The sequence below is a fragment of the Hemiscyllium ocellatum genome, chromosome 10, assembly GCF_020745735.1.
Source record: "Hemiscyllium ocellatum isolate sHemOce1 chromosome 10, sHemOce1.pat.X.cur, whole genome shotgun sequence".
In the NCBI taxonomy this organism is placed as follows: domain Eukaryota; kingdom Metazoa; phylum Chordata; class Chondrichthyes; order Orectolobiformes; family Hemiscylliidae; genus Hemiscyllium; species Hemiscyllium ocellatum.
In genome coordinates, this window is record NC_083410.1 from 6,857,595 (window position 1) to 6,870,486 (window position 12,892).

Consider the following 12,892-nt stretch of genomic DNA (forward strand, 5'->3'; position numbering starts at 1 on the left):
CCATAATGTTAGGTGTATTAGTCAGAGGGAAATGGGTCTGGGTGGGTTAATCTTCGAAGGGTCGGTGTGGACTTGTTGGGCTGAAGGGCTTGTTTCCACACAAGGGAATCAAATGATTGGCAATAACTGTGTTCTTTTCCATAGACCTTACCCTGACTGCTTTTGAATACTAATTGGCTTGGAGAAGTTCTTGTTTTATCTGGTATTGTTGGAGGAAAGCCTGCTAAGAACAAGCTGAGCTAGATAGAAACCAGTTAAGAACAAACTGAGTTGGTAGAAAGCTTACTATGAACAAGCTGCCCAGCTCATTATCTCTCCTTTCTTTAAAGAAACCCTATTATGTCAGTTCAGTGTGAAACTTAATTGTTCTTTTGAAAAAGTCATTGAAAAGAATATTTCAAGATTGTATTTCCTGAATAAGCTGTGCCTGCAAGCCTTCAGAGACAATGGTACATGATTAGCATTGTCCAGAATATCAGTGCAACAGACTGGAAAGTATCCAATGCATTAAGAATAAGCCATTATAGCCAAAGTGTTTTTTTTGTAGAAAATTGATCTCTGCAGAGAGTTTCATCTTACCTCTCGAAGTGCATATTTATAGGGATAAGTATTTTTTATTTCTGACTGTGTATGCTAAGCAATTATTGCATCTTCATTGAATAATTTTGCTTTGATATCATTATCAATTATTATGTTTATAGTCTTCTGTTCCAATCAGATACTGTCACCTTGGTAACTGGAAAAGTGTTTTTATGTGATGTAGTTTAGACAGACAGTTCACTAACTGCTGCCTTGGTTGCAACAATAGGAAGCTCAGAATGTATGCTCAGGATGAAATTGAGGGACAGACACTTGAAAACAAAACACCAAAAAAAAATAAACTAACATCAGTGTGCAGAATTCTGGAAATGTCATTTTCTTCTGCTAACAGATTCAATGCTGAGAAAACATTCTAAACCCCTGACAAATCAGTTGTTGAGTCATTATATGCAAGTATACTTCAAGACACCTTAAGTGTCGCTGGGTCAATATCTTCAGACTTCTTCCCTAGCAGCATTGTAGGTCTATGCAAAATGGACTATAGCACTTCAAGATGACAGTTCACCACCACTTTCTCAAGGGCATTTCAAGATGGGCAGTAAATGCTGGCACAGCCAGCAATGTCCTAGACCCCATGAATAAATGGTTAAAGAAGTAAGGCATGCTTGCAGTAAATATATCATAGTCAAGAGTGTGTTGCTGGAAAATCACAGCAGGTCAGGCAACATCTGAGGAGCAGGAAACTCGACATTTTGGGCATAAACCCTTCATCAGGAATGAGAGAATTATCTCTCAGCCCCTACCCACAAGCCTCTCTCAGCCCTGGCCCACAAGCCTCATTCCTGATGAAGGACTTAAGCCCGAAACATGGATTCTCCTGCTCCTCAGATGCTGCTTGACTGGCTGGGCCTTTTCAGCAACACACTCTCGCCTATGATCTCCAACATCTGCAGTCCTCGCAGTCCTCACAATATATCACAGCTAGGGATCTCGGTAAAGCAATCCAGTGAAAATGAATACATAATGAAGAAAAATGTATTCTTCATACTCGTTTGATCAAGTAAAACAATTCATGGGGACAATTTATTACTTGAAACTTGTTTGTTTCAGATGTTACAGGAGGCAGGTAAAGAGACAGCTTGCATTGAAATAATGCTCTAAACTAGCAACCCATCCCAGTTAGTCATACCTACTCAAACTGTGACCCCAAATTATGTGAGGAGATATTTGATCACGCAGCCCAAAACCCTAGTCAAAGATGCTGATTTCAAAAAGTCTTACAAAGACAGGAAGGAGGACAAGTTTAAGTATGAGATTCCAAGGTTTAACGTTCAGGCAGCTGAAAGTAAGGCCACCAAGTTTACTAAGGAGACGCAAAACTGGGGTCACGCTGTGTTTAATGTATCCTTGCATTTAGTGAATACAAAAAAGATGTGCATCATTCTGTGAAATGTGAATTTCACTCCTATTTTTCCAATGTCCCTTTTGCAGGTTCATATCATGGTGAACCAGAACACTGTCAAACTGATTGTGGACTGTGAAGAGGTTGAAGAGAAGACGACAAATCCGCCCGGTAACATTAGCACCGACGGATACGAAATTCTTGGAAAGCTGGCAAAAACTAGAGGACCAAAGGGCAGGTCGGCTCCAGTAAGTGACGACAATTTCATTGAGTTAAAGTTGCTAACCTTATTGATAATTCCTTGCCTCCCTTGCAGATCTTTGATTGTTCAGAGCATTTGATACCCAACTAGTTGGTGTGAGTATATGCCAAGCTGTTAACTGACATCAACATTTATTAGCTATTTTTTCTGAATGGTACAGTTATGTCACACAATCAAGAAACTGATTATGAAACACGCAGATGACAAGCAACATGAATTCGACTGGGACAACATTACTATTATAGGACAAGGTAAAAACAATGACTGCAGATGCTGGAAACCAGATTCTGGATCAGTGGTGCTGGAAGAGCACAGCAGTTCAGGCAGCATCCAACGAGCAGCGAAATCGACGTTTCGGGCAAAAGCTCTTCATCAGGAATAAAGGTAGTGAGCCTGAAGCGTGGAGAGATAAGCTAGAGGAGGGTGGGGATGGGGAGAGAATAGCATAGAGTACAATGGGTGAGTGGGGGAGGAGAGGAAGGTGATAGGTCAGGGAGGAGAGGGTGGAGTGGACAGGTGGAAAAGAAGATAGGCAGGTAGGACAAGTCCGGACAAGTCATGGGGACAGTGCTGAGCTGGAAGTTTGAAACTAGGATGAGGTGGGGGAAGGGGAAATGAGGAAGATGTTGAAGTCCACATTGATGCCCTGGGGTTGAAGTGTTCCGAGGCGGAAGATGAGGCGTTCTTCCTCCAGGCGTCTGGTGGTGAGGGAGCGGCGGTGAAGGAGGCCCAGGACCTCCATGTCCTCGGCAGAGTGGGAGGGGGAGTTGAAATGTTGGGCCACGGGGCGGTGTGGTTGATTGGTGCGGCTATCTCAGAGATGTTCCCTACAGTGCTCTGCTCGGAGGCGCCCAGTGTCCCCAATGTAGAGGTCAGCGCAAAATTCGGGAGCAACGAATACAATAAATGATATTAGTGGATGTGCAGGTAAAACTTTGATGGATGTGGAAGGCTCCTTTCGGGCCTTGGATAGAGGTGAGGGAGGAGGTGTGGGCACAGGTTTTACAGTTTCTGCAGTGGCAGGGGAAGGTGCCAGGATGGGAGGGTGGGTCGTAGGGGGACATGGACCTGACCAGGTAGTCACGGAGGGAACGATCTTTGCGGAAGGTGGAAAGGGGTGGGGAGGGAAATATATCCCTGGTAGTGGGGTATTTTTGGAGGTGGCGGAAATGTCGGCGGATGATTTGGTTTATGCGAAGGTTGGTAGGGTGGAAGGTGAGCACTGGGGGGTTCTGTCCTTGTTACAGTTGGAGGGGTGTGGTCTGAGGGCGGAGGTGTGGAATGTGGATGAGATGCATTGGAGGGCATCTTTAACCACGTGGGAAGGGAAATTGCGGTCTCGAAAGAAGGAGGCCATCTGGTGTGTTCTGTGATGGAACTGGTCCTCCTGGGAGCAGATACGGCGGAGGCGGAGGAATTGGGAATACGGGATGGCATTTTTGCAAGAGATAGGGTAGGAAGAGGTGTAATCCAGGTAGCTGTGGGAGTCGGTGGGTTTGTAAAAAATGTCAGTGTCAAGTCGGTCATCATTAATGGAGATGGAGAGGTCCAGGAAGGGGAGGGAGGTGTCAGAGATGATCCAGGTAAATTTAAGATCAGGGTGAATGTGTTGGTGAAGTTGATGAATTGCTCAACCTCCTCGCGGGAGCACGAGGTGGCGCCAATGCAGTCATCAATGTAGTGGAGGAAGAAGTGGGGAGTGGTGTAATTACGGATGGACAAGCCAAACAGAGAACAGCCAGGGAATTCCTAGAGGCTTGGCACTTATCCACAGATTCAATCAATAAGCATATCGACCTGGACCCAATATACCAACTACTACAACGGACAGCTGGAACTGACAACCGGAAGCGGCAGAGACAAACCACTATAAATGCCGGAGGAAACATCACAGAAGTGCTTCACAGGAGGTTCCTAAGCACTGAGGAAGTCACCTAGACAGGGGATGAAACGCCTGCAACACAAATTCCCAGCTCGGCAAACAGAACCACAACGAGCACCCGAGCTACAAATCTTCTCACAAACTTTGATCAAGAAACTGAAATTATTTTTGGTTAAGTCAGCCCTTTCTCAAAAGCTTAAGTGTTAAACACCCAAATGGAGGTTCTACCAGAACTGGGTGAGTGTGGGTCAATACCAACGACAACCATGTGTGATTATACATGCTTTTATATTTAGAATCAACAATCCTGGAAGTTTCAGTTCAGTCCTTCTCCAATCTGTTAATTCTCCTCTGTTCCAATAGCTCAACAACATGCCAGAGATGAAGTCAAGAACTGCCTGTGGGAGAAGAACTTTCTAGTTTTAAATGTTTTAGTGAGCAAACACAGCTATATTGTGCCTTTTGTCCATAAAACCATCAGAAAAACAAATTTCTCCAGTGTATAAAAGATGGTGCAGGAGCATGTTTGTTACCTTGTGTGAGACCAAGGTTCTGAAGGCATTTATCATTGATCCTTTTTGGGTAAAAAGAAAATGCACCATTTGTCCTCCAATCTCTGGTATCGTGGGTATAGAGGAATGGGTTCCCATTTTATGGGATAGTGTTTTACAAAGCTGAATTTGATTCTGATCAAGGCCTCATCCACGATTGTAGGCCACTGGTCTGTGCTCCATTTAAAGATGTAACTTTGCGAATAGACTTTGGGCATAATTTTCAGGCTTGGAACATCAGGTTGGAGATGGGTGCTGAAGCGAGTGAAACTCCAAACCAGGAGCAGAGTGCATGTTCATGTGCAATCTCACGATCCTTAGCCTATTATACTCATGCACACATGAGGATCCAGACAAGTCTTGCAATCGGGCATGCAGAAAGGTGACAACCCACTCACCCATCATGGGGTGATTGGGCATCCTGTCAGCAAAGAGAAGACATGACCCCCCAATGCTTCCCGGGTCAGTTCTTCTCCTTTCCCAACAGACCCTCCTCCACTATGCTAACTTTGCTCCACTTGGAGAAACGTACACTGCAACTCAACCTTAATGGGGCATTGTTTGCTCTGAACTCATGCCAAGGTCCTGGGAACGGGCACCTGATTCTGGTGAATTGGGCTTGTGATGAGTTGCAAATGTACGCAAATAGGTTTCCTGGAACTTCCCCATCTTCCAAAGCTGGAGAACATCATTGTAAATGTTTACCTGGCTGTCGGGTTTCCAGTGTTTTTCTGCCTTTTATCTGATCTCTTGTGGACCAGATACTTCTGCCTCAATGAATAGCTTGTGTCAAGCTCCAGTATTTAAGGTGCACCTTCCTATGGAAATAAAAGGAGAACACAAAACCAGGGTAAAATCATTGCAGTCCAATAGCAACTATAAATAACTTTCCTATCCATGAACAATTTATTCAACAGAAATATTGAACAAAACATTTTGTTGAATATTAATTGGTCTAATGGACCATTTTCAATAATTGGAATATCTGGAGAATTTAAGGTGAGGAACAGAGAATTCTGGCAATGCATGGCATATCCTAGTGTTGAGTTGTTGCTATAAACAATTACGCTATTTGTCAAGCTCAGAACTGGAACAATTGTGAGGCTTAAATGAGATTAAAAGCAATGGAACAAAGAAAGACTAGAGTGATAGTTGTACTGACTGCCATTGTAGCAGTGCATGGAAAAAAAATGAATGTCAAGAGATGAAAATCATTGGGCAAAAAACTCCAATCAGCTAGTGAAAAAGCATTAGGCAAAATAAAAGCATTGAAGACAGAAAGGAGTACAGAACAAAGTGTTACTGATGTTGGAAATCTGTAACACACTTGAAGACACTAGAGGCACTCCATAGTTCCAACTGTATCTGTACAGGCAGGAGAGAGAAGAAAACCAAAGGGTATAGCTTTGCGAGTTGATGAACATTTCATTAGAAAGGAATAAATGGAGCACATTGGTTTGCGTGAAGACCATTGGCAAGACCAAGGGGCATTCAGGCTAATTGCCACAACATCTGTTGATTTGCTTCAATGTTTTTTTTTCTCTTTTGATTATAGTTTGAAATTCAAAGCTTCGACATCATCTGCAGCCTGGGTTGGGTTATGAGAGACAAATGCTGCGATCTTCCTTCCATGGCAAGTATCTACCTGTCAGTAGGTGACAGACACCAGCGTTTTGGCCCATTTGTGTTTTCCTTGAATTGTCTTGAATTAATGTTTTTCATTAACTGAGGAGGTATTTCTGTTGCCAAAAAAGTGTCGGGAAAGCAAAACAATTTTGTGTTTCTGAAATAACTGCGCAGAGGCCAGTATCCTGTCACAAGAAACCCTTTATTTACACGTGCACAGTACATGGGCTCTGACCAATCAGTTCAGAGCCAGCCCCTAGAATGAGGAGATTCTATGAATCTCCTGATTATTATCTGTCAGCCAGGGCTCTCTGTTTGGGCCAGGTTAAACACTCCAATCAGGGAATTCATAGCTAATGAGATCTACCTGGCCCTTGTTCCAATCACTGCAGAATTTTTTCAGAATGAAAACATAAGAACTGGGAGCAGGAGTAGGCTATCTGGCCCCTCGAACCTGCTCCCCCATTCAATAAAATCATGGCTGATCTTTTCATGTCCTCAGCTTCACTTCCCCTCCCTCTCATTGTAATCCTTAATTCCTTTACTGATCAAAAACTTATCTTTCTTAGCTTTGAAAGCATTTACTAAGGAAGCCTCAACTCCTTCACTGGGCAGAGAATTCCATAGATTCACAACCCTCTGGGTGAAGACGTTCATTCTCAGTTCGGTCCTAAATCTGCTCCCCCTAATCTTGAGGCTATGCCCTCTTGTAATAATCGAGTAAAAAATGAGGTCTGCAGATGCTGGAGATCACAGCTGAAAATGTGTTGCTGGTCAAAGCACAGCAGGCCAGGCGATGCTGCCTGGAATTCTCTATTCCTGAGATGCTGCCTGGGAATTCTCTATTCCTGAGATGCTGCCTGGCCTGCTGTGCTTTGACCAGCAACACATTTTCAGCTATGCCCTCTTGTCCTAGTTTCACCGGCCCGTGTAAACATCCTCTCTGCTTCGATCTTATCTATTGACTTCATAGTTTTATGTGGTTCTATAAGATCCTCCCACATTCTTCTAAATTTCAATAAATATAATCCCAGTCTACTCAGTCTGTCCTCATAAGCCAACCCTGTCAATCTAGAAAATGCACTCATTATTTGGAAAAGCCAGCAAGGGCTGCTTCGTCAACACCAAATATCAGCCCAATTGGATAACAAACTTAAGTGGGCATGCCTTATCCCTGGGTGATGGACCAATTTTAGGAGCGTGACAGAGGTGGGGCTGACTTTGAGTTCAAGTGATGACACCTCCAGGATAACATACAGCTGGAGTTGGCAAAACCACATCCAATGTACACTTGAGTCATTGTGACTTTATTAACATTACAGGAGAGGTAGGGTTGATTACTCACATTCAGTTGGTGCCATAAAGGCACTTTATTTCCACTGGTTGTGCTTCACTCAGTAAAATGTAGTCTCAAAATAACTGAGGTAATGGAATGCTTCCCAACGATTAGTACAAGATTCATTGTACTTTATCACCAGAAATAGGTGATCAAGAACATTTCCAAATTGGTGCAAAACTCCTAATATCTTTGGTGCAAGTAAATTTCGGTGACATGGGGAACATATCCATCTTTTTGTCTGCATACTGCCACTTCCAAATTTGTTATGTGTAACTCAGCAATAAATGGACACATTTCTATATTTTTCAATCTTCTGAGAATCAAAGTGAAATCGCACCACATTTTGGTTTTGAAAGATGGCAGGTTGTATCATCCTGGTGTCCCAGGGAAGCATCACTTGGTGTGGAGAAACAGATGGATACTATATTTTTACATGGAATGGCAACACTCATCAAATGGTATTTCATGGTCATGTTTTATTTACAGACTGAGGAACCGTGCCAAGTATTGGACCTGATATTTGGCAGGAAATTATCTTTGTTACTGCTCTTAGAAGCCCTTAACTTCCCAACAAAGATGCATGCAAATAAACATAACAATACAAAATATCAGTTAAAGTTGAATAAATGCCAACGTAGACTTCCACATAAAAGATGCCTCTGCTTTATTTGATTTTCTTTTAAAATGCTGTCTACTTGGCTTCATAGCTTTTTACATCAATGGCCATACATAGAGGATGACTTTGTTTTGTATTGGTTTTCTTCCTGTAATGACTTACTTCATTATCTGACGAAATCGCGTGTTTTCTGTGACTTCAGAGAGACGAAGCAAAGTGTCCAGCTCTTCCACACGCCTGTACGTGTGCTCAGGACAGCATTGGGCCCCCTGGACCTCCTGGACCTTCTGTAAGGAAATACCTCATTCATTTTCATTTCCTGGCTTAGAAAGCAGTTCACGTAATCCATCGAGCTAACAGGAAAGACGGAGAGGGGAGAGAGAGAATAAGATATTGTGGCAAATGGGCACTCATTGCAGGGTGCATCAGTACTGAGGTACTTGAAATGCTAGCAAGAAAGATCTTGGAGAGAGAGAGAGAGAGAGAAATACACTGTGCATGTAGCTTAATTTGAAATGAAAATGAAAGGATTGTGTTGAACAATTATGAATTACCTAATGTAGAAATAAGAGAATATGCTGAGCCAGGATTTTTTATGCATGGATGTGTATGAGTTACTAATTGTGTCCATGTGTAATGAAACTCACTCAGCCACCCAACGTATCCAAACAAGACAATCTCAGACATTTCCTTCTCCCGCTTGATTATTTTACGAGCCTGAGGGGGGGTGGGGGGAGGGGGAGTGGGAGTGTTCAGTGTTGGAGGAGATCCATGTGTATTGAATGCAAGCTGTGCTTATTTTGCCTTCTCTGTGGTTTTTCTCCATTGACAGGGTCAAAGTGGTAGCAAAGGTCCAAGGGGAGAAAGAGGTCAACATGGACCACCTGTGAGTATCTTCCTTTCTATTAATTGATTCTGCTATTCAGGCCTAGTGCTGTCAGCAAACCCATGGTGCAATGGCTGGGAGTGTTATCAGGCTCTTCTTCAATGGGGTCTATTCTCAATCCAGCTCAATTTCACCCTTAACTGATATCATGTATATATATATTATACCTTCCATCATGGACCAACAGACAGCAACACAAATGGGATCACTGGTTAATGCCTCCATTCTTGCCACCCTTAGTATATTGAGTTATAAAGTTTTACTGCACAGACCAAGGCCCTTTGACCCATTCTATCCATGTTGGTCATCAAGCATGTATCTATTCCAATTCCATTATGCAGCACTTGGCCCATCACCTTGTACGCTATGGCATTTCAAGTATTCATTGAAATAACTCTGAAATGTCTTTAAGGCCCCCGTCCATACAACCTTTTGAGACAGTGAATTCTAGATACACACCTCCCTCTGGCTTAAAAAAAATTGGTTTTCTTCACATCCCATCTAAACCTACCTTAAGACTGTGCCCCTTCGTCATTGTCACCTCTACTAAGGGGAAACATCTTTCACCTGAGCTATTATTCAGTGAGTATCAGTCTTGTAGGTTGAATGTAGACTCTTAATCCAAGCTGATACTGATATGGTATTGAGAGAGTGTTGTAGGAGTCAAACACCAGATGAGAAATTAAGTTGAGGCCGAGTCTGCTAAGCTTGCAGGTGGACCACAACATCTCACAGCAGTACTCAGTCAATCGTACTGATTACAGGGACATTGTTTCATTGATTTCCTTCAGGCTTTGCTGTATAAATAATCACAGCCTTTGTCACCTTATAGCAGGTCAGTTAGCAGAGATTGAACTTGCACTGTGTAGTGGTTCAATTACATGCTGATTGATGTAATTACCAACAAAGCCATCAGGGTGTGTAAGTCAGTATTCGGGTGAAATTTATGCATATTTGTTTTGGAGCAATGTCCAGATTTACATGATGGCTGCAGATGACTGAAGTTACAGCTACATACTGTTTTCCTTTTGTCATGCAGAAAGCTCACCGAGAAACCTCTTCATTGCTGTTTTGCAGGGTCCAGCAGGTCCACGTGGTGATATCGGACCACCAGGTGCACAAGGTCTCCCTGGCCCTCAGGGTGCTAATGGGCTCTCACTTCCAGGAGAACCAGTGAGTCTAACTGCTTTCTTTTCCATCCCTTATTTCCCACCCCCATCCATTTCTGTTAGAGTATATAGTTGAAAACAGTTCAGAATTATTACACGTTAATCAGAAAACTGTCAATCTTCGAGAGAGAGAGAGAAACAATGTAGTGAATGGGCCTTAAATTACTGCACCAATATTGTCATCCTGTTTGCTTTCCTTAATTTCGAGAATGAACAACAGAACCATTCCCAGAGTTATATTACAATTCTCATGGTTGTCCTTCAATTTAAGGCATTTAATATATAATATTTATTTTATTCTTCCCTTTGCTTTCGAACAGCTGGTTTTAAATGTTGTTTTTAAAATGACATAATTAGATACAAAGTACTTTTATTAACCATTGGAGTTTTCAAATTTTGGCGTATCTCACTCAATTCAAACAGAATACATTTGCTTTGGATCAGTAAGCATTCATTAACTGTCAAATCCCAAACCCATGGCTAATTTGTCAAGATGAAAACATATTTCATTAATGTGTCTCTCTCCTCCCTCCACCCCCCCCCCCCCGCCCCCCCCCCCCCCCCCCACACACACACACACACATCCAGTTTAAAAATAATATAGGAATCAGAATTTCAAAAGTGAGCCAAGAGGGATCTGAAATGTTTATTTGGGAATTATCTTTGCCCATGTATAAAACTCACTTCACAGTTGGGCATTGCTAGTCAGACTAGCATTTACTGCCTATCTTTTAATGCTTTCGAGATGCAGGTGATGAGCCTTGACATTCCTGTTGTGAAGATATTTCTAAAATGTTGTTAGGTAAGGTGTTCCAGGAGTTTGACTCACTAATAATGATGGAATTGGGATAAATTGCCAGGTCACCAGGTTATGTGACTAGGATGGAGATTACCCCCTGAATGGTTAGTACACCATTAAGGTACTCTTGTACGTTAATGTGCTATTAATCAGGGATTTGGGAGATGCTACACATGAAACAAAGTCCCAAAACATCTGATACAGGGAGAAGCCTCTACATCAGCTTTCATTGCTGATGGGCTTTGATACTTACATGAACAACTTAAATTTCTGATTTGACTCAGCCCAGATTGATCAACGCTTCTGATGGCAGTAGGATCGGATGGCCAGATGATGGATTCGTTAGTTGTTTGTTCTATCCCAAGCTTGGCTTTCCACATGATTTAATTTGAGCTATCCACATTAAACTCCCATGTCCGTATTAAACCCAGAGGAAGTAAATCAGCTGGCATGTCAAAATAGTTCAAGATGTGCTTCAACAACCATCCTGTTCACCCCTCAGCTTATCCCATCGTACATTCCTTCCTAAGCTCCTATCTGGCCAATGTCAGAAGAATCAGTAAAGTGGGGAGAGCCAAGTTGGAGGGGAGCAGTTAAAAATATTTGTGCAGTGGAGAGATGAGAGAGAGCTAAACATTGAGGGTGCTAAACATTGTCAGGGTGGGAGATGGGGGGGATCAAACCCTAAACAGTATTGGAGTGAGAGGGGAAGATGACCATTCTCAGGAGATGACTGTTGACCAGTAGATCTGGGTCTCCATTGCATGTATTCTTCCCTTGAGTGCTAAGTGGTTAGTTTGCATCACCAATGAAGAATCTCTTTAACAAAGGATATGTTATTGTGAAGTCCTGACTTCTGGTGTGAGTCGGATTACATTTCCAGGCATCTTTGCTGTTTAGGAGTTATCAAAGCATTCCATAGATTAGGTCTGCTTTTCTCAAACAAGGAATGCTATCAGCTATCATCTGTAACATATGTGATTTTTAACAGTATCAGTCTTGTGATGTTTAAAACAGAAGAGATTCAACAGGTGGATAATCTGCAGTATCACGGCTAATTTTCCACCTCCAAGAAAAATTACAATGTTAACTTTTCATGAAAAGCTTACTGTTTAATGAATCAAAATGTGCTAGTATACAGTGTTATCTGAAACTTGTATAAAAGTAAAATTACTTGTATAAATTTCTCAATAGCTTCATTTCTCATGCGGCATTGCAGTGACCATAAGGTGACTGGACTATAACGAGCATGTGAACTAGCAACGAGAGTAGTCCATTTAGCCCCTTGAGCCAGCTCTGCCATTGGAGAAGCATAGCAACAGAAGTAGGCCATTCAGCCCCTCAAGCCTGTCAGCCATTCAATGAGATCAGGCCTTATCTGTGACCTAATTCCATGTACCTGTTTTTTTTCCCCATATCCCTTAATACCTTTGTTCAACAAAAAAAATCTATTACAGATCTAAACTTAACTATTGATTCACCATCCACTGCCACTTGTGGAAGAGAGTTGCAGATCGACCACACTTTGTGAGTCAAAGTGCTTTCTAATGTCTCTCCTGATTGGTCTGGCTATAATTCTCAACTTATGGCCCCTAGTTCGAGAATTCACAACCAGTTAACTAGTTCGCAAGCTTGCTCTATCATTCACTAAGATTTTAACCTTCATCTACATTCCTACATATCCCAATGATCTTTCATCCCCTTGGTAATCAAGATTCAATCTAATTTTGCATTAAAAATATTTAAAAAATTTTGTATGCCCTTCCTTTTAAGGAAAGGAATTCCAAAAACCCTCTGGTTTGGTCAGTCAGTTTCCTTCT

At 42.2% G+C, this 12,892-nt stretch overlaps 1 protein-coding gene across 1 annotated transcript in view; it reads left to right on the plus strand.

The window, feature by feature from the left end:
• The window catches only part of col12a1a (collagen, type XII, alpha 1a), a 270,018-nt gene that overhangs the window by 204,871 nt on the left and 52,255 nt on the right, over positions 1 to 12,892 (plus strand). The window contains exons 51-55 of the mRNA XM_060831214.1: positions 2,032 to 2,190; positions 6,193 to 6,270; positions 8,421 to 8,507; positions 9,051 to 9,104; positions 10,182 to 10,277. Of these exons, the coding sequence (XP_060687197.1) occupies positions 2,032 to 2,190; positions 6,193 to 6,270; positions 8,421 to 8,507; positions 9,051 to 9,104; positions 10,182 to 10,277 (474 nt within the window). The remainder of the gene's footprint in view (positions 1 to 2,031; positions 2,191 to 6,192; positions 6,271 to 8,420; positions 8,508 to 9,050; positions 9,105 to 10,181; positions 10,278 to 12,892) is intronic.